Raw genomic sequence first — 21095 nt, 5'->3', positions numbered from 1 at the left:
GGTACAGCCAACCTGCAAAACAAACAGAAACCAGAGCTCATGCCAGTCATCCCGCAAGACTGTGCACTGAAGTCGACAGAGCCCAAAAGAAAACAGTCTTTTACCAAACAGATTTGCAAAATTGCCTACATATTCCATTACTCATTAATTTTCCTGAAGTGGCATATTAAAAAATATAGGTTTGATTTCTAAGATAATGAGCAATAGTTGCTTATTTTAAAAAATCTCTTTTACAAACATGAAAGATTTTAAAGTCCACTCAGCCTTAGTTTCCCTAAACACACCAAAAGAGCCTCTGAAACATGTTTCTCTCACAGACCCCGCATTTTGAGTTATGATTCAGTTTCCCCTTTAAAAACTGTGGGCAGGACACTGTAAAGCCGCAGGCTGACAAATGTTTCATGTGGCCGGGGGCATATGCTCTGCTGAGTCAAGGCAGGAAGACTAGTGCAACTTGAATAACCCTCTGCCATTTAGCCTCTGCGTCTGTCACACCTGCCCACTGGTTTGAAACTGGTAGCTGTGGGTGGAATTTAAGGTTAATCCGGTAGTCTAAATTGAGAACACAAGTGGGCTTTACTAAATGTTGATGTCATTCAAAACTATACTTGCTGAGTAAATGAGTAAGGAATTTACTTTTTACTGAGCTGAATTGGTGGTTGTGTTAGCAATAACAACCTGACAAATTGCAATTTCAAGTTTCAAATGTTGAAAATTGTAAGCATTTATCAGGTGAAGTACCGATTGCCTCAGTGATACACAGTTTCACTGAGTCATATGGTTAACCTAAATGAGGTGCAATATGTGTCTCATTAAAAACAACCACAGTGTAGAGGCCAGTATAAAGCAAGAATATTAACAGTCAGCTCTCTCTATGTATACAATACCATTAACTAGAAACAGGTCAATTTAATGGATTCCCTGAACAGAAAAGCCTTCACTTAGGTGATATAGAGGACACCTCCATGTAATGTTATACTGCTCTTCATATATAAATTAGCTATACTTTCTAGTAGAAGTTTTTTCATTTCTGATGACATATTCTGGTTGGATGATTATAAAAAAAAACTTGTGTTTGAGGAAGCTTTGTGGTAGATTTAATCTGTGGAGCTAAAGAAAGAAGAAATACTTTTTTTTCAATATAATGTAATGTAAATGCAAAAGTTATTTTCTTTTCTGACCAGTAAAGTCCTTACCCTTATGTGGGATGGGTAATTGTATGCACATGGCATAATAAGTAACAAACCAACTATGCTATTATGATATTATATTTCCACGCTGACATTTACAAACACAATAAACTTTATTGTATGTGTTACATATTTCCCGCACAGACAGCTATGATGTAATGTTGTTTCATTAAGCAACTTTTGTTGTCCAAAGAATTTCATCATCAGTGCGCAGCCATTTACTTGGAAAAGGCAGACAGGTGTTGTCATTGGCCGATCGCAGCTGTCAATCAAATAAGTGTGTGCGTCATTTCCGTTGTCAGGTGGCGCTGTCGCTGTGGAAAGATGCGATCAGCGAAGAGCGGAGGCTTATCCTTAATTGCTCATTTCGGTAACAGAGGCTAAACAACCCGAAACCAACCCTCTGTGGTCTCCCTTGTTTAAGCGAGAACCTCCGCATATCCACCATAGCGTTTACCCAAGAAATGTCCATGTTGTAAGGAGACAACGCAGACTTTACCCGGCGGTTTCGGCTCGAGGTAAGCGCGGTGGCGACTACGTTGCTATCTAGCTTTCTGGCACGGCTAGCCAGCTGTAATATTGCCTACTTTGTTTAAATGGCCTCACGGCTGCTCTGTAGCCTCCAGCCTTGCCTTACCTAACGCAGCTCGCCAGTGGTCATAACATAAACTATCTGGCACATGAAGATAGACGTTAAAGTTGTCGTAACCTAGCTAAGGACTGCTCTCTGTAGTTTGCACCGAAAGCCCAACTCCTTGTTGTGTTGTGTGTCCCTTTGTGTGGCCGGTGTGCCTGAAGCTGTGGCAGTGTCTTTAGCCGAGGAATTCAGTGAGCTTTGTTGTCGTACTAAGTTTGTATGTGCACTCAAGCTTAGTTTTGTTACCCTGCGTTAATGTACATCGTGAAAAAACACAAATGTGAACGTTTGTGTTTATTTAAATAAGCACCTCGATCAGACGTTGCCTACATTAACGCACGCCGGGTAAAGAGGTTTAATGTGTGTTTTAAAACGTCTCAGGGCGATCAAATAGTAATTGTTGTGGGCAAATCACATTAGCACCTGCTTAGTCGAGTTATTAGTAGCTCGTCGAGTGGTTTTGCACAAGTTAAAAGGCATAACGTCAGCGTTTTACTCTACGACTCGTCTCGTTTACAGTGCTCGCTGCCAGAACTGAGCGGTGTCCAGACCTTGTGGTCGCAAAATGGCACCAAACACTGTGTGACAGTCTCTGTGCATTTGTAATTACTTTCGTCAAGTGATCTACAGTGTGACCTTGTGTCCACAGCCTTGTTGTTCGGTCAAGGGCGTCGTTATTGTAATAGTCAACAGCTGCAGTTATAGGTAGGACGGTGTGTATGAGCTTACATGATTGATTGACATTTCAGTCAAGCAGCAGGATTCAAGCTTGTATGACCTTCGAGTTGCTTTACCTCTTTGCGCTGACTTTTATGTCCGATCTATTTGTGGATTTATTGATTTGGATCATACCATCTCACTGGCTTTACTTTGTAATCCACTGATATGTTTACAATCTGCTCTAGTGTCTTTTTGCTTTTTTGTCCACCTTGATACTACCTTGATTTTGCAATTAAGTTGTTCTTGCAGAGCCAGACAAGTGGCTTGGAGTCTTGGTGGGTGGATCTTGAGACACCTACGTGGTTGTTTTGTTCTGATACTATTTAAGGAGCCCACATTTCCCGTGGGCACCGGCAGCGTGTCTCTCCTCCTTTTGTGTGATATGATTCAGAGGCTGTATCTGTTCTTGTCCTCCCTCTGGTACAGTCAGAGGCAGTTAGAGGCAGTCTTGCTTGCCAGATCACTGGCTGTGCAGAGAGGCATAGCAGTGTCAAAAAAGGATAGCTGTGTGCTGTCATTGCACTGATGTCATTTAGGTCAGTGTGCATTAGTTGGTTGCATTGACCTTTGCTTTTTAGATGTGTTGGGGGTTGGCTCCACAGCACTTCAGCTGGTGTTTAGTGGGTAGATGAATAGCCTTGGGCCCATTTGCTGTGTATTGTGTAGCAGTTTCTGTCCATGAGTCAGTTTAGTGCTATAAGTCCAAGGTGCATAGATTAGTATACATTTTTAAACTCTGACTATATGGCTGCAGAGAAAGGAAATGCATGTAAGGTGCAATCACAGATAACCTTGTTAAAAATTTGGGAAATGGCCATAAATGGAAGACCTGTTTTGTTTCTTCTGCTTATTTTACTCAATCCAGCAGTCTTTCTTGAACTCAGACAACAATTGAAAACACATTTATCTGGCAATACTAGAAGCAGTATGTACATTGTTTATTCTGCCAGCCATTTTGGCCACTGGATGAAAAAACTTTAAATAATTTCCTGCCCAGGAACCTCATGAATTGCAGTAGCTGATTATCCCCTGGTTTGCGTGCTCTAGAGAAAGATGCTCTCTTACTATTGGCAGCATGACTTGGTGTCACTCTGGCTTGTGCCATAAATGCTCTCAGAAAACCTCAGCTCATCAGACTCAGTGGGTGATGACTAGTGGAGATAGAGACAGATGGGCGAGAGACATGATGATGACACTGTCTGCTGTCTGGGATCACAAAAAGCCTCATGGAAGTGAGAATTCATACCAGCCCATACTGACTGCCAACTGTCCTGCCTCCTCTCTGCCCAAAAACGCCAACTGGCGAGTGGCACACGATTAGTTTTGAAACAGGAAGATGGTTTAATTCATTAGAAAAACAAATTTTCTCTAGTTTGTTTCACTTGCAAGACTAGTTATGTATTATGTTTTTTTGGCATTTGTCAGCCCTCTATTCGTTCGCTAGTTCTCAGTTTATGAGGTGCTTTGGATTTTATTGGTCTGAGTCACTTCTGTTGTGTAGTTTGCTGAAATATGCACACTGCTGCTATCAGTCAGTGACATTTTTACAACAGATATGTCACTTTGTGTTGTCTTTCTTGTGGACCTAAGTTCCATGAGGTATTTTATTTTATTTTTTTCTTCAGTTGACATGGTGTACATGTCAGAGGCTTGGGAGCACATTTCGCTCTTATCAGCGTTATCACCTGGACAACTTAAGCATTTCTGACCAATGGAAACTCAGAATGACTGTAGGATGAATCATTCCTCTCAGTGTAAGGCACTACTTCCCTGTTACGAGAAACAAATGAGGTTTCATCACATAGGAACTCAGTATCAGTAAACAAAGCATACCTCTTGCTCTCTGAATTCTGGGAGGTAGATCTGCTGTGGCAGTTAAAGTAGTTTGTGTAATGATGATGTGTCACACTGTGTCACTGGTTCTTCTGGCATGTGAATCTAGTTCCTTATCATAATGTCAGGGCTTGGCTTATTTATTTTTTTTTTGTTTCAGCCTTGTTCGAACATGCATGTCCTTTCAGAGGAAGGTCTGCACAGATAAGCTGGCTGTACAGATTTTGAGATAAAACGTGCAGATTAAGAGCGGAAGGATTTTCGAAACCTCTGTCCACTGCAGCAGGAAAAGCAAAAGATGGAAATGTGGTTCAGTGCTGAGATGTAAATTTTTAAAAAAGCCTCTGTTTAAAGAATTTGTGTGTTTGTGCAATGCAATTATGAGGAAGCGTTTACCATTTAAATAGCAGATTGTGGCACATTCGCATTTCTGTTGGGGAGATTGAATCTGAGGTGTTACCCTTGACGCCAGCAGCCATCACTCTGAATGGAGCCGTAATGGCCTCACATTCACACTGAGGTGTTGGTAAATGTGTGGGAGGGATATTTAAAATAGTCTGGGAGGAGCTGCCCTGAAGTTTACCTCCTTTCACTTCTGTTCACTAATCAGTGTACTCTCTACCAGACTGTAGGACTACTGCCTAAGCCCAGGGTGAAGTCTTTATTTTTAAATAGGCTATTTATAAAACCATTGTTTGGTTACAAATTACCAAGTTATATTTGTCATCAGCTGAGAGTTTGCTTCCTGGCTGTCACATGTATGCACTTACCCTTTAACTTGACTATCTTTATCCTGTGTACTAATCTGATTTATTCTCCCATAGAGCTCCAGTATGTCCAAGCGGCGCTCGTCGGAGAGGGGGGCTGGAGAGACATCAGGCAGGGCCAGCAAGCTGCAATGTCCTGGGATATCCGGCAGTAACGCCAAGAGAGCCGGCCCCTTCATCCTTGGTGAGGAAGCTATTAGTATTTTCTCAAGCCCCAATACCCTAACGACTGTCGTTCACACGGGATAACAACAGGGTCACCTGACCCTAACGACGGTCGTCCACATGAGACCACAACAACGGTCAGGTGAAACCAGTACTTTCACAGGTACTTTGGTAGACCCACCCACAAGAGGTTAAATACCTGGGTCCTACTCCACTTTCGTGGTCAGACTGGTGCGGACTAGAGAGACCAATACATAAGAACTGATGAAGCCGCTTGGATAAGAGGCGAAACGTCTTCCACAGACAAATATAAGTCCAGTTGCCTTCGATTTAATTTGAGAAAGAGTCAAGCCCCAATAGTATAGAAATAGTAGCCTGTGTGGCTGAGATTGCATCTAGTGTGCATTCTTTGTGAATGTGTAGCTGTTACATGTGTGCAGGAAATAAGTGAATGGTAGCTAGTTGTGAGTGTATGTGTGAGAGTCGTGGGGTGTCTCTGTGTATATGCACGCCTGGGACAAGAATGCGAAGAATTTTGCTGATCCCCATGACATCGGCCAGAAAGGTCTGAGTCTGTGCTGGAACAGGGTTATTTCCTCCCTCTGGAAAATGTATTTCTCTCCCATGCTCCGTCTTTTATGTTTTCTACTACACAACTCCTCCACTATTTGCAATGCAGAGTGCCAAAGAAAACATTACACCAGGGGTGTTAATGGGTACATGCACATGCAGCCTTTAATGAGTTGCAGTGAGAGCACACACTCTGGCATGTAGCCTGCCTTTTGGTCATGCAGCTGTTCCTTTTCTTTTTCTTGCAGGGCCTCGCTTGGGCAACTCACCAGTGCCCAGCATAGTGCAATGTCTGGCCAGAAAGGACGGCACAGATGACTTCTATCAGCTCAAAGTAAGTCTTATATTTCTCTCTTACACAAACACAGTGAGTTAAACATAGATATGAATAAAAACCTGAGCATATCTTTAAAAACAAAGCTATGATGTTCCAGCAGACACCTGAACCTTTGACCCTGCTTTGGTGGTGTTCACTTTATGGCCCCCTCTTTCAGTGTGACGCAAACAACAAAACCTCAGCTGGGCAATCTGTTTATAGGGGCTATCCGATGTCTGTTAGACAAGGGAAGGCTAGTAGAAAAGGTGGGGGCACAAGGAAGGGAGGAAGGTAACGCCCCACCTGGAATGTCAACTTTTAACCCCCATGACCACATAGTGAATCGGTTCGTGACCCTCCCCTCATACCCATGGCTACAGCGCCTCAATGTCTGCTGCACAACTTGTGTACTTCACATTAATATATGAGCCACTATTTCAAAGCTGCAGTCCCTCTTTGCTATCTCCATTCCACAGATTTTAACGTCTTGTTAAATACTAAGTAGATATAACTTAATGTCGTGGCTTAATTCATTAAAAGATTTAGAGTCAGGACTGAAGATTAGCTGCATACTAAATGGTTAAGGCTCTCTTTCCACTGTCTGATCCTGTATGAGTTCTTGTCTTGTGACCTCTAATGTTTGCTCTGTTCTCCTGTGTGATTACGGCAGATCCTGACACTGGAGGAGCGAGTGGACTCTGCAGGCGAGACTCAGGAGGAGAGGCAGGGGAAGATGCTGCTGCACACAGAGTACTCCCTCCTTTCTTTACTGCACAACCAGGATGGGGTCGTCCACCACCACGGCCTCTTCCAGGTAGATTAAGACCTGCACATATTTGGCAATTAAGATAGGTGCTTTGTATATAATCGGTCAAATCATTAATTTCATGGGCACAAAATTGTTTTTTATATTTTATGGTGTATCACTCGGCACTGTGTGGGCGAGCATTCTGCATATTTCAGACTGATAAATACACCAACATCACCATGGAGAAGTATCTGTTCATTTCGGTTTATAATATGGTGTCACCATGTAAGTACAAGAAGCAGCATGTTCTTTTCAGCTCTGTAATAGCAGAGGTAAGCTTGCCATTAGTCCAGCCAGCTGCATGTATTTTCCTTATCAGGCTTGTTTCAATAGAGAAGTGGGAGTACCATTAATAGCCACATTTATCTGCAGTCGTTTTCTATTCACAGCCCCATCCATTCACAATGAGCCTCCCCTCCCTCACCTGTCTTCCCGTCTGCCTCCTCCTCTAACTTTGTTATTGTTCCATCTGCCTTCTCTCTCCCTCTTTCTGTTTTCCTTCTTTGTCTCTCTTTCACATCCTGTCTGTTCCGCTCTGCCGGTGTTCTCAGAATAGCAGCATTGAGCCATGCACTCTGATTCATTTAGGTCTGCAATATTGATTGGATTTTTATAGTGCATCTCCACTGTGAGAGAACCAGTTAATAATGTACACTTTCAGAGGTGCTGACTGCATCTAAAAAAAAAAAAACCTGATACAGAAATCAATAAGAAGTGGTGACTCTGCTAAGACTGGAGTTGGAAGAAGAGGAATGACCTTTGTTATTCGTCCTCCACCACCCGGTGTGGAGGAGCGGAAGTGTCTTATTCACATCGGCTACATGCAGCCTGCTGATTGATAGCCTCTGCCCTTCTTCAGTCTATGTCCTTCTAAGCTGAATGAATCAGCTTGATCAGCCTGTACAGTACAGGAATCCATTCAGTTTGATGCATTCATGGATGCCTCGACTTATATTGATTGGACACTGGTGTAAAGTGCTTCTGAAATACATCAACAACTATGTCCACTTGCAAATAGAAGTGCCTTCCTGAACTGAAGATCATTTCTCACATTTCTCTTTTGTTGTTGTTCCCCAGGATCGAGCCTACGAAATAGTGGAGGACATGGAGGCCAACAAAGTGCGCAAGATGAAGAAGCGGATCTGTCTCGTGCTTGACTGCCTATGTGCTCATGACTTCAGCGACAAGACAGCAGATCTAATAAACCTTCAGCATTATGTCATAAAGGAGAAGCGACTGAGCGAGCGTGAGGCTATCGTCATCTTCTATGATGTGGTGCGTGTGGTGGAGGCCCTTCATAAGGTGAGTCTAGGTTAGTGTTATGTACCCTACTTCAAGATCATACTATCCAACGAACCATGAATGCTTAGCTTTCCATTTTCATCAATGAAGAAAGCTTGTATACTACAATGTTATTGTCAAATTGCAGGAGAAATTGTTTTGTTATTGTTTACTGGTAGCACATCCTTTCTGATTACTCATTTCCCCTGTTCGTGTGCCACTCCCAGAAACAAACTGATTGTTTTTGATACCAATGATTCACTAAAAACAATACAACCAAACATTTTTTTCCTTCTCTCTTTCCTGCCTGCAGAAAAACATTGTGCACAGAGACCTCAAGCTGGGAAATATGGTGCTGAACAAACGGTAAGATATAGCTCATTCACTCTCTCTGCCTTGTCACTCAGCTAGCTGGCTAAAACCTTCTCTCATTAAACCGGGTCATGTCATTTTAGCCTGCCAGTAAGTCATTCTGTGTCCGCTCACGTGTGCGAGAAGCCTCAGCAGGCCCCAGCAGCCCATATCCAATGTGCATTTGGCTTTAAACTCAAGCAGGGGTCACATTCTCAGACCAAGAGTGAGATCAGTCGCAGCAACCTAAAGCCTAACTCTCTTGTGCCTGACTCTGGGTCCGTGCCTGTGTGTTGAGTTGAAACCGGTGATTCATTCCCCATGGCTGGATTTTTGGAAGCAAAAGGTGAACTGGATTCCGATGCAAAAGAGGGCAAAGAATATGCCACTGCTTTGTTCTCAGTGGGAGAGTTTTTGGGGTCTTGGGGGGCGCGAGTAATGTTAAATAGCATGCAGGACCCTGTTGAGTGCACCTCAGGTCACAGAGTGCTGCAGTTCAGATAGGCCTTGCAGAATGGAAAACTACTCATCTGTAAAGCCCTGTCCAAACACTCTACATGCCGAGAGAGAGATGGTTTGCGTGTATTCAGGAGGTGAAAGCCTGTCTTTCTCATGTTGAGAGTACTACTATTTTATCCGCTATTTGATTTTTTAATATTGATTTGTCCAAGTTTGGATAAATTGACAGATTTTGCATCAATCCTTAGGAAGGTTTCCACTGAACAGCAGAGGTCTGCACACTCATTCCTGGCGACTCTCATAATAATCCCACAACACCAGTCTTTTCATTTTCATTTGGAAGGATGATTAACACATCTGCTTACACACACCTTCACATCCAAACATCTCATGCTTACATCACACACAAGTGAGTGTAATCATAGCGTTGTCCCACAGACTAAGAACATACTCGGACATGCAGATCATGTACGAGAAAATGGATAGAGATGTCATATGTTTTTACCACAGACACAATCTTCATCTCAGTCACCAGTGCCCATTGCCCCCACCACCACCTGCAGCAGCAGCAGCAGCAGTAGTAGTAGTTGTGGTGATGAAACAGGAGAGTGTTTTGGCCAGGGGAAGAGGGTGGTGGGGAGAGCAGCAGCAGACAGGCAGAACACTCCGTCCCAGCTGGAGACAAAGGAGAGGCCTGCCAAAGGCCCCATAGCTCAGAGCTGACTCACACCGCAATGCACGTCACACACACACACACACACACACACACACACACACACACACACACACACACACACACACACACACACACACACACACACAGTCATCATTTATTTACCCTCTACTCTGCTTTTTCTCTATTTTCTTTTACAACCAAATCCCTTTCCTGCCTCTGTGGTCTTTGTTTTGTCCCGTTTGTCATATCCCCTTTTTGCTTTTCACTTTTCCCTCCTCCTTTATGCATCATACTTTGCTTGCTTGCATGTTTCCTCTGACACTCCACCCTGTTTGTGTATGAATGTACAGTCAGTATGGGAAAGACATGGTCAATTTAGAGGTAGACCAATCCCCAAAATCCCCTTTCCTAACTGCTCGTCATCACTCTGGGAAATGCACCGATGCCATCAACAAGCTCAGCAGTTTATGCAAGAATAATGCGATTTCCTCTTGCAGAGCCAGCTCTTATGAAAGCAGGATGTCATAAATCAATCTGCAGGGTCATTGACGATGTATGTCACAGCTTTTGCTGTATTTCTAAGCTGACATAGCCATCCATAGACATACACCACAGCAAGGTGATTTTATTTTTTTAATTCTGTTTTGTTTTGGGTTTTTTTTTCCAGTGTGCTGTCTGTTTATATCAGCAAATTGCCTTTTTTGTCTGAGGGATGGATTACCACCACTTGCTTGTCTAATGGTATAAGTCAAGCAGTAACCATGATGCAATAATATATACCTTAAAAATGAGCACAATGCTACGATAAAGCTTGGGTATTAATAAAACCCTCCAAATGATCAGTTCTGAGAAATGTTTTTTTCTGGTCTCTGTAGAGGTTGCCCTGCGTTTAACCTCCTTTCTCGTCAGCTGGTGTATTTTCAGCAAAACGTTGTGGGGAGGGAGGAGAAATCATTGGGGCATTGGGTTTCTGGTTTCCTGACTTACCCGGGGTCACGTGACCAGGAAGCAGAGATGGTGTGGTCTCTCTTCAGTCCCCAGGGACCATTGCCTCACGAGGCAAACATGCAATTTAATTTACCCAATCTCCGGTGCAAGAATAGAAACCTGGGTCGTGATGCACACAGACAAAAGGACAGACTCCTCTATAAAGGAAGCTTTTATTCTTGAGGGTCCTTGAAGCATCACGCTCTGTTTCTCTGGCCCATCCTTTTTCAGATCACAAGGCCACTATATGGTTAGAGAGACTTGGATCACAAAAGCTGTTGAAGCGGCTGAATCACATAAGTAGCTGGAAATTATGTGGACTGAATGTTCTATGGGACGATTGAGATTGGAGCATTTGGTTGAAAATTGAGTGTTTGACAGGAATTGGCTCCAGACGCCGTAATGGGAGCTGTGTGTGTGTGTGTGTGTGTGTGTGTGTGTGATGGAGCAGGGTGTGAAAGTGAGAGAGAATAGGGGAAGCTGTTGACCTCAGGCTTTTTAGAAAGCGGATGCGGGTGAGAAGCGTGATCCAGAGAGGACCCAGGCTCTAGACCATGGCTGCTTTTGGGTGCGTTTGGTCTTTTGAGTGTGTTTTCATGCGTGCATGTTTAGCATGGGAGTGATTGTGTGGGTGCTCTCAAAGTTGTGCGTTTGTGTACATATTTTAAATCTTCTTGAGCTTTATATATTCGTCTGCCAGCCCATCACCATGCAGGCTTAGTCATCGGGACAATTATCCCAAGCCACAGGTTGACTCATATGTTTGTCAAAGTGCGGCTTTTTTTTTTTTTTTCTCTCTTCTAAAAGAACACAGTGATGTAGAACAGTCCATAGTCCTTCAGCTTTAATACTGTTAGGTTTCTCTCTGCCACAAGCAATTTTACCTTGATGACTCAGAGAAAAATTTTATAGTGCGACATTGTTTCCACAGAAACCAGATTAATCAAACATTGCTGGTAACAGCATTTGGGTCTCCTCAGACTTTGAAGCGCCAGTTTGTCTGGAGTGGTCTTAATCTCAAAAGCTAAAACTATGATGTTGGTGATAATAAACTCACTTTATGGAGAGCATTAGAGCTTACATAGTGTTTTTATAGGAAGGTACAAAAACAAGAACACAGGAGGAGATCAGAACGCGAAGTGCATTTTAGAGAAATTCATCTACAATAAATTTGTAATGCACAGTGCTTTCGAGTTTAAAGGCCCTCATTTTAAAAACACAGTAATCTTTAGCCCATGGATGTCATGCTGCAAGAGAGGTCCATACTTGAAGAACAAATGCTATTTTAAAATCAGTTCTATACTTAGGCAAATTTTGTATTTTATACATTTACAAAATATGCAAGACATCTTCCTATGTTGCAACCACTTTTGCACAATCTTAGATTAAGAATTTTGTGTTGAATCAAATGAATTTTAATGAAAATATAACATAAGGACATGGGAGACTTTTTTTTTTCTAATGAGACTGGGTGTGCATGCTCTGTTTTGTATCTGGCAGTCATGAGATACTGATGTATTTTTAAGGCCAAGTGAACCGTGAGATTATTAAAACAACATGGCATGCTAGCAAGTTCTCCCTGTATCTATTGGGCTGTGTTTACTTCGCGCTTTGGGCTGTGAGTGCAGTGTTTCACATTCTGAACTTACATTTTGTTATGACGAGTAAGACTGTTTTGCTAGTATCTTCTATTGTTTCATTATGTTAAGTAGCGAATCCAGAGGGGGCCGTGTTTATGAGAACTGGAAATACTTGTCATTATTTGATTTTTAAAAAAAAAAAGAAAAGATTCCTGGTGTAATATTAGGTATTGATCAGGTCTGTGTGCATGTGTGCTTACAGGACTCACCGAATCACTATTACCAACTTCTGCCTGGGAAAACACCTGGTGAGCGAGGACGACCTGCTGAAAGACCAGAGAGGAAGTCCGGCCTACATCAGCCCTGATGTATTAAGTGGTAAGTGAAAAAAACAAAGGACAACAAACAAGGTGCTTTTCAAACAGTCTGAATAGTGCTGAAAATCTGGTTTCTGACATTTAGCCCTGACGGGTGTGCATCACCCAGTTTTTGTCACTTTCAAAAACTGGCAATCCAACAGTCGCACCTTATTTTTGCAGCAATTGACCATCTGTGTACAGGTGTGAAAACCTTCCTCACGGCATTAGATTTGCTAAGTGAAATAGTGAAACAAAATTGTTGTATGTATTTCCCAGAATGACACAACATTGTAATTAGACAAGTGACCCATGTTGGTATGTGTCCAGATGGGATCCTTGGATTCTTTTGTAGGCCATTGCATAACGTTAAGCAGTCAGTCTTGTGTTTGATTTTCCGGTTATTAGGCAACAAGAAAGAGGTTATGTTGCAATCTCGGACTGACAAAAGCCAGGAATAGCTTTTCTCTTTCTGTCTTTGTTTGTGTTATCATGGTGATGTTGCATTTTCTCATGGTATGTGTCTGCAGAGGAGGCTACTTTCCTCTTTGTGTGAAACACTCTGTCTGAAAAAAAGCAGAAATCCATTTTTATTGTTCAGCCTCACAATGCTCATTTGTCAAAGCAAATGTGCAAATCAGAGCATTACACACCAGTCATGTTGATGCTTGAGCATGCACTTCTGTGGTAGACCCCCAGTTTTATCCATTTTCACTTATTTCCAGAGCAACATCCTGGACAGTGGACAAGATTGAGAATAACAAAAATCGCTCACCTCCAGCCACTCAAACTGTAGATAAAACCGGGGCGTGTATATCAGCATAACGTGACAGGCACACAATTAAACAGAGCTTCAGTGACTCACACACTGATGACTCACTGAAGGGAAACTACTCCCATCTATCCCCTTCCCCTCCCATCCCGTGTGTGTGTGTGTGTGTGTGTGTGTGTGTGTGTGTGTGTGTGTGTGTGTGTGTGTGTGTGTGTCACAAGCTTTAACATAATTGCCTGCTGCTGTTGCTGCTGCCTGCCTGGCTGTAACAACACTGCCTATGGTCATGCACAGCCATGATGCTCCACCCTCACCAGTTCCAGTTTATTCATCAGTGATCCACAGCTCAGGGTTAATTATAAAAGCAGTTCTCCCATTTCAAAAGTCAGCAGTGTGTGGGAAATTTCTAGGAAAAATAATGGAGTCATTGCTTGTGTTTGTGTTTGCTCATCTCGTTAATCATTAGACCTTGTAACTTGACAGGAATTGAACTTGTTAAAAGGTTGATCACCCCTGAGTAACACAGGGCATTGCACTGAACAAATAGTTGATTTCAACCTCTATTGCTTAGATGCTTATTCACTTCAAAATAGCAACATGTTTTGATATCAAACACAAATCCTGATCTGCTCTTTCCTGTCTCCAGGTCGGCCATATCGTGGTAAACCCAGTGACATGTGGGCTCTTGGTGTGGTACTGTTCACCATGTTGTATGGCCAGTTCCCCTTTTATGACAGCATACCTCAAGAGCTCTTCCGCAAGATCAAGGCTGCCGAGTACTCTATTCCAGAGTGAGTACTTGTCCTGTCCATGTGACATTTGGTGAAGTATTCAAAACAATACAATTAGCTCTCACAACAGTCATACCATAGTAAATGGTATGTGTGTGCTGTTTATTTATCACTAAACAAACAATAATTTATTCTCTATTCATCCTTCCATATTTCTGCAACACAGAATGAAATTAACTGTAACTGCTGTTATACTAACAGGGAGTTTTCCCGCCTCAAGATTTCCCCCTCAAGCGAAATGAATCACATCAAAACAGGCTGTATAGATCTTCACTACAACACAATAAAAAATATATCTGAAAAATATCTTTTAATGCAAAATATTTACTGAGAAATAATCACATTTTCATGTTCAGTTTGGACCTAAAACAACGGTCGTATAATCTTTCTAATGGCGTTAAAGCCTTGTGACTTACAGTAGTCACATTTTACTAATAAAACTGTCCTTTCCTGTTCCCTCCACCTCCTCCCAGGGATGGTCGCGTGTCAGAGAACACAGTGTGCCTAATCCGAAAGCTGTTGGTGCTGGACCCTCAGCAGAGGCTGACTGCAGGAGAGGTGCTGGAGTCGCTTAGTGCCATCATTGCCTCATGGTAATTGCGCCCCCTGCTGGCTTTTAGAAAAGAATATTGTCGTCTTTATTTTTGAAGAGTTTAGAAATAATTGTAATGAATAACAAATGGATTGTGAAATTTCTACTACTAGCTGCAATCAGTTTCTGCTGGTTGGCTTTGTGTTTATAATTTGATTTCGTAGGCTCTTGAATTCTGTGCACATACAAGTATGTTGCTGTTGGCCAACAGCTCAGTGATCAGTGTTAATCATCATCCTTTCCTAATCTCAGGCAAACTGTTTCATCGTTGAGTGGCCCTCTGCAGGTGGTGCCAGATATTGATGACCAGATCAATCACCCAGAACATCTGCAAGAGGTAAATTATTAAATTACACATTCCACATTCACAGGTCTGAATATGGAACCTGTCGAATTAATCCGTAGGGGCTAAAATAGATGTACTTAAGATACAGAATTCACACTTGATAATAGCAAAGTACAATTATATGTAACAATGGAAATTTTCATTTGGTTTTACTGTTTACATTCTCAGATACACTAGGAGTAAATTTCATTCATCCCAGATGCTGCAGAACAATGAACAGAATACATTGTCTTCCCTCAGGCCAAGGTGATAGAAGAGTCTTCACAGTATGAGTTTGAGAACTACATGCGCCAGCAGCTCCTGTTGGCTGAAGAAAAGAACACTATTCATGAGGCTAAGAGCTTTCTCACCAAGCGCCAGTTTGGCAACATCCCACCTGTAAGGCGTCTCGGCCATGACGCTCAGCCTGTCAGCCCACTAGATGCTGCCATTCTGGCACAACGTTTCCTCCGGAAGTAGTTCCCAACCACCTTTCCCAGCCTCTCTGGTCTCCCCAGGGAGTAAGGAGACCTGCAGAGTCCAGAGAGGATGGAGGAGGATATGTCCCGAAGCTGAACTTGCATACATGGGGCCGAGCCTGAACGAAGGTATAGATGGCCCAATTCGTAGGTTGGCTTTGGGCAAGCTAGGTGGAGCAGTCACGAGGAGGGCACTAGAACAAACTGCCAACCCAGAACTTCACTCCTCATATCTGGATCCTCTAGTGAAATATGGAGAGGCCTGGAGGAAGATCTGAACCAAAGGTTCTTTGCCCTCAGGTCACCCACAGTCAGATCTCACTGTGCAATAAACCTGATGGCACAGTCACATATGGGGCTAACACGAGGCTCTGCCTCGAGTGCTGAAGAGACTATTTAACCCCATATTCCTCCTCCTTCTTTGAGATCCCCCTACTGTAACACTTTACCCATCAACTCTGGATCCCCTGAGCAATACAGGACCAGAATCATGTAGCAACCCTTTCTCTTCCCAGTGGTTAATGGTATTGCCTCAAGTAAGATCACCTGATCACAGCCGTCACCTCTCTTTACCTTCATTCCACCCTCCTCCTCTCACTCCCTTCTCTTCCTCTCTGTTTTCCTGTATCAAAAGTGATCCAGACCGCTCCTGTCTGTAACTCTGACTTCAAATCAATCTACCTCTCTGTCTCTCTTCTCTGTTGGTAAACCATGCTCACTGTTCTGAGACAAGGGATTGTAACAAAGGAGTCTTGATGCCACCAGTGACATAAAGCATTAATGTTTTCTGTCAGTGATAATGCTTTGAAACCTTTTCAGTGGTTTCGAAAAATCTGAATAAGCTTTTTATCATATTTACCACAATAAGTAGCATTTTATCCCTACCTTTGCTTTGAAGATATTGAATATCAAAGTACAAGCATCCTTTGATATTCACAGAATGCATTGTCTCCTGCTTTTGCTCACCCCTGTGGAAATCTATTTTTAGCATCTAGGCAGCTAGTGTGAGGTACCTGGAAGTCACAATGCCAAGAACTGAATGGGAATAACTGTTGGATCCTCCATGCCAAGGTATATTGATGGTAACGCTTCCTCAGTGCCATTATAGTGAAGATCAGGCACTGTCATGTTTCTATTGCCAAAAAAACATGTCTTAAAATTATTCTTAGCCAAGGAAACTGGTACCCACAGCCTCATTCAGAATCAAATGGCTTCCAGGTATTCCAACTTCCCTGTTTCTCTTTATCAAGACAGATCATGGGACAAGTGTTTTTCAGTATGAATGTGAACTGTCATTCTGTGCTTTGATATGTCTGCAGTATCCATGAGTGTGTATGTGTGTTTTTTCAGGCCAGGCGTAATAAGAGTCTGCGGAGCTGTCGAGCTGTTAACCTCTGACAGTCACAGACCCTTTAAGCTATCCTCCAATCTTTGTGTTCTGTTATCTGGCCTGCCTCATTGGCAGACACTGTGAAAACCAGAGCAGGCTTTGCGAAGACGGGGCTTGACAAAATGTTTTAGCGGTGGTCATGAATGCTTTCTTAAGATTGGAAAATATCACATATCTATTGCCATTCCGAAGCCCTCTCTCCAGTTCAACTTGTACATGCTTGTATTATCTCATTTCATAGGCTCTATGAGAGACTAGCTGGTGGCTGGTAATCGATACTGTAATATTTCACAGAGAAATGAAAATATATACTCATAGGGTTTAAGTTTAGTTGCTGGGTCTTCTTGGCTGTTGGTGCATTCTTCTCTTTTATCAAAGTGTTTCTTCAAACCATGGCAAAGCTACTAACCAGTGACTGTTAGGCATCTGTACACAGCAACTTGCCTTTGCGTATTGGTACCTGCTTCAGGCTCTCTAGATTTCTTCCTATTTATATTCAATCTGATTGCATGAACATAGGCTCTGGAATATTTTCAAATGTCTTTCCGTCTACTTTTTTCTTGTAATTTCATGTTGATTTATTTATTCACTAGTGTAGACTCCTCCTCCTGCCCCCTCCCCCAAAAAACACTGGGGCTTGTCTCACAGACATAGATCATACTCAGGCAAAAAGCTTCTTTGTAAATTAAAAAATCTTTAAAGTTCCTTAGACTAAAACTGGGTGTAACTTATGTCAGTGAAACTGGCCCCAAATCTCTTTGCTCTCACAGCTTTAAGAAGTGTTGTTAGCTCCAACATTGACTCAACTTTAACAATCTCATTTTGATCCTTCCAGCCACATTAATAACAGGTAGCATCTTTGTGTTTTTTCTCCTGTTTGGACTCCTGAATCATTTTCTTGCCATTTTGCCACTAAGTCTGTGGTCAACTTAAGCTACACTAATAATGAGACTGACTTTTGCATAGTTCTATTTTTTACAGAATACAAAATGATACTCGCACGTTATCTTGATTCGCGGGAGGGTTTTTGTAGTGTTTTTGGTTGTTTTTTTTTCCTGTCATTACCCCATATCCCCCAGTCAAGGCTGCACTCTCTGGTCAGTATGTAAATAATGTACCATCTTGACTGCGCCAGTCATATTGTATGTAGTTCCACCCAGTGAGATACCAACTCTGTTTCAACACATACCGATTGACGTGCATTATAGGCCACGTTGGCCATCAACCACCACATCCGGAGGCTAAAATAATATATAAAGAGACTTATCGGCTTTCTCCCAACTCAATGTGAATTCCATGGGTATACAGCAGTATTGTAGTAGTCTAGGTTGTTCATCAGAAAAGGGTGTTTCGTGAACACCGTAGCCATTGCTGAATGCTGACATTAAGTGATCGTCTGTGGAAATGTCTTATGCCATCTTCCATGATGCCCAACTACAGATTAGTAACTAGAGGTTCAATAGACCTTTGATGTAGATGTTATTATCTGTCCCCCCCTTAATCAAAAAGTGTTTCACTTTCTAGCTAGTGGATTGTACCACATTCAATGTTTGTTTTTACAGAGTCGTATTGGTAGACTGCAACGTGGACTGAAAAGCATGGAAATAGTGTGAGGTTAAACTCTGTGTAAAACATGTGACTGTTGCATGATTTTGAACTTGCAAGGTGTGCCAGAGCAATGGATGCAGAAGCTGAAGATAATTTACTCATTTGGGTCCTAAAAGCTAAAATCCAGAGCGAGAATTCCACATTATATACTCCCCGATTGGATGAGTAGTATTAGTTTTCAGAAAGATCAGTAATGACTTTATGATTTTATTTTTTTATTTTTTTTTTATTTTTTTCACACACCCTGGTTCCAAAGTTATTAAGACGTCAGTATATAATCAATATATTACTGACCGTTTCAACTGGAAACTTAGTGTAGGATATGAAATGTGGTGTAGTTTAAACCCAATGGGATAATGTGTTGTAAGCTGCTTGGTCGGACATGGGCATCTAGATACAGAAAACTGCGTAATTGTACAGATGAAAACGCGTTTGTATAAAAAACATATTTTTCTACTTCATCAGATCTCTACATGCATGTCAGCAATAAACTTTGATATGGAAACATTCAACTATGTCATGTCTTTGTATTCTCGTGCTTCCTTCCATTACCACCGGGTGGAGCACTTTCTTATAAAATGAAACTAAAGTGAGCACTAGGAGGAGCGAATTTAATGTTGGCACTTTTTAAGGACACAATACTGAATGTTCTTCTTTGTTGGTTTCCACATATTTCTCTACCAGATGTGGACAATACAATCTACAGAAGATGTTCAGTTACTGTGCCAACCATCTGCATGTGCTTCAGGCTTCAGAGGGTGAAACCTGTGTTAAGAATGAACAGAATATAGAATAATCGACTCTCTGTGCGTCTAAACCGCCTCAGTCTTGCGGTGAGTCGGGTTTTGGACCAGACCGTGGTAGACGTGCTCAAACAGGAAGGCTCCTGCTGACTCTGACAGCACCACGGGACCCTGTGGGCTGCTCTCCTGATTTCCCCCACATCACCTCAGGCCTTTGAACACAAACACACACCCCCCTCTTCAGCAGGGCATTAATTCCATTAGAAATCATGTCAAGCCTGCCAAAAAATACACACAGATACACATGGAAATTTCATTTTAAGCAAACCTGACAGACATTGGATTAAATCTGTGATAATGGCATGTGCAAATGTTGTATGAACAGTCACTATGAAACACTGAAGAATTTTTTATAAAAAAAAAAAGATACATCTGTATCATGTTTTCTGTACATCCACATTTTACTAGGGTGATTTAAGTGCGCCCAGTGGCTCCCACTGACGTCAAAGTTAAATCTTTTGCCTACTACATACAGACCAGTTTCAGTCAATAAGTAGCCACCAAAGGCAAAAATGCTGCACTGGCTCAGTCAAAAGAATAATTTAATACTGACTAACCTTTCCCACCCTTCTGTGTCTCAACTGGGTCTCTCCTCTGGGTCATTACACCCCTCTCCCAGCATGTCAAGCTAAGTAGAAAAGTCCAGCAATCTCAAGGGTCAAAGTTCCACTGATGCTTTGTCACCATAAACTACAACCAGCTGGTCTTGAGGAGGTCCATCCTGGATCCATGTGTGTTTCAAACAAACGATTGTTAAGACATATGCAATGTTCTTGCTTAATTACCTTAGAGAGCATTACGTATTCAGTTTCACTGGAAAAGGGCTGGATTTATCCAGCTGGACACGGATGACAACGGATAAACAATCCACAATTCCAGATGTGTGTATGTAACAGTATTGTCATGGTTCTGTGTGTGTGTGTGTGTGTTTGTGTGTGTACTTTACTGGCAGCAGTGTATTTAACTGTTAAAAATGTGTTTGCAATAATTGATTTAAGTGCACAGTTACTTTTATATCTTCAGGTGTTAATGTCTGTCGGAGCATGTGAATATGTGTTGTGTGCTGTAGCCAGCATAGGCTTTATATGGCCTCTCGGACACAAAAACCAAAATATATGACTATTTACAACATCAAACAATGTTCTCACAGCTGCCTTAAGACAGGACACATGAAATCAGATGATCTATGCTATGCCTCAGAGCGTTAAACATCAGTGGTAGCCGGTGGAAGTTCCCGCTTCTGAACATGTGGCTCTGCTGGCTAATTATCAAACATTGTCTAGCACCGTCTAATTTCTACTGTTTATATTCTTCTTACTGTCTCAATTGAGAATCAAAGCAAAAGAAAAGAACTTCCTGTTCTCAGTGGCAAAAACATTTAATTTCCAAAGGCCCTTAGGGATTGTAATGACCATTAAACTCCACAAAATGAAAGTGTTGGACGTGGCAAAGTAGTGATACACTATTTTTAGAGCCTCAAAGGAAACTGCTTTCATTATAATCATTAGAATCAAAAGTGTTTATTCCCTTGAGAGTGTTAAAGTGCTCAGTGAGTTTAGTGAGAGTGTTCCTGTTACATTATGAGATGACTTTTAGGCAAAGTTGACATTCTGGCCTGTGAAGGGAAACTAGTGCTCAA

At 42.1% G+C, this 21095-nt stretch overlaps 1 protein-coding gene across 2 annotated transcripts; it reads left to right on the top strand.

Annotated features, from left to right (window-relative positions):
* Positions 1 to 1500: 1500 nt before the first annotated feature.
* Positions 1501 to 19165, top strand: stk40 (serine/threonine kinase 40). 2 transcript variants are annotated; one of them, XM_056381048.1, is made up of 11 exons: positions 1501 to 1708; positions 5205 to 5331; positions 6131 to 6216; positions 6869 to 7012; positions 8084 to 8308; positions 8601 to 8653; positions 12603 to 12718; positions 14115 to 14259; positions 14733 to 14852; positions 15104 to 15188; positions 15438 to 19165. In XM_056381048.1, the coding sequence occupies exons 2-11, from the start codon at positions 5214 to 5216 to the stop codon at positions 15654 to 15656; spliced, it is 1311 nt and encodes a 436-aa protein (XP_056237023.1). In that variant the 5' UTR covers positions 1501 to 1708; positions 5205 to 5213; the 3' UTR covers positions 15657 to 19165. The 2 variants fall into 2 exon arrangements, with proteins under 2 accessions (XP_056237023.1, XP_056237024.1); XM_056381049.1 differs by having other exon boundaries at positions 15366 to 15501.
* The last annotated feature ends 1930 nt before the right edge of the window (positions 19166 to 21095 follow it).

Source organism: Seriola aureovittata, chromosome 7 (genome assembly GCF_021018895.1).
Source record: "Seriola aureovittata isolate HTS-2021-v1 ecotype China chromosome 7, ASM2101889v1, whole genome shotgun sequence".
NCBI classification, from domain to species: domain Eukaryota; kingdom Metazoa; phylum Chordata; class Actinopteri; order Carangiformes; family Carangidae; genus Seriola; species Seriola aureovittata.
The sequence above is the reverse complement of the archived record's forward strand: the minus strand, read 5'-3'. Positions and strand labels throughout refer to the sequence as shown.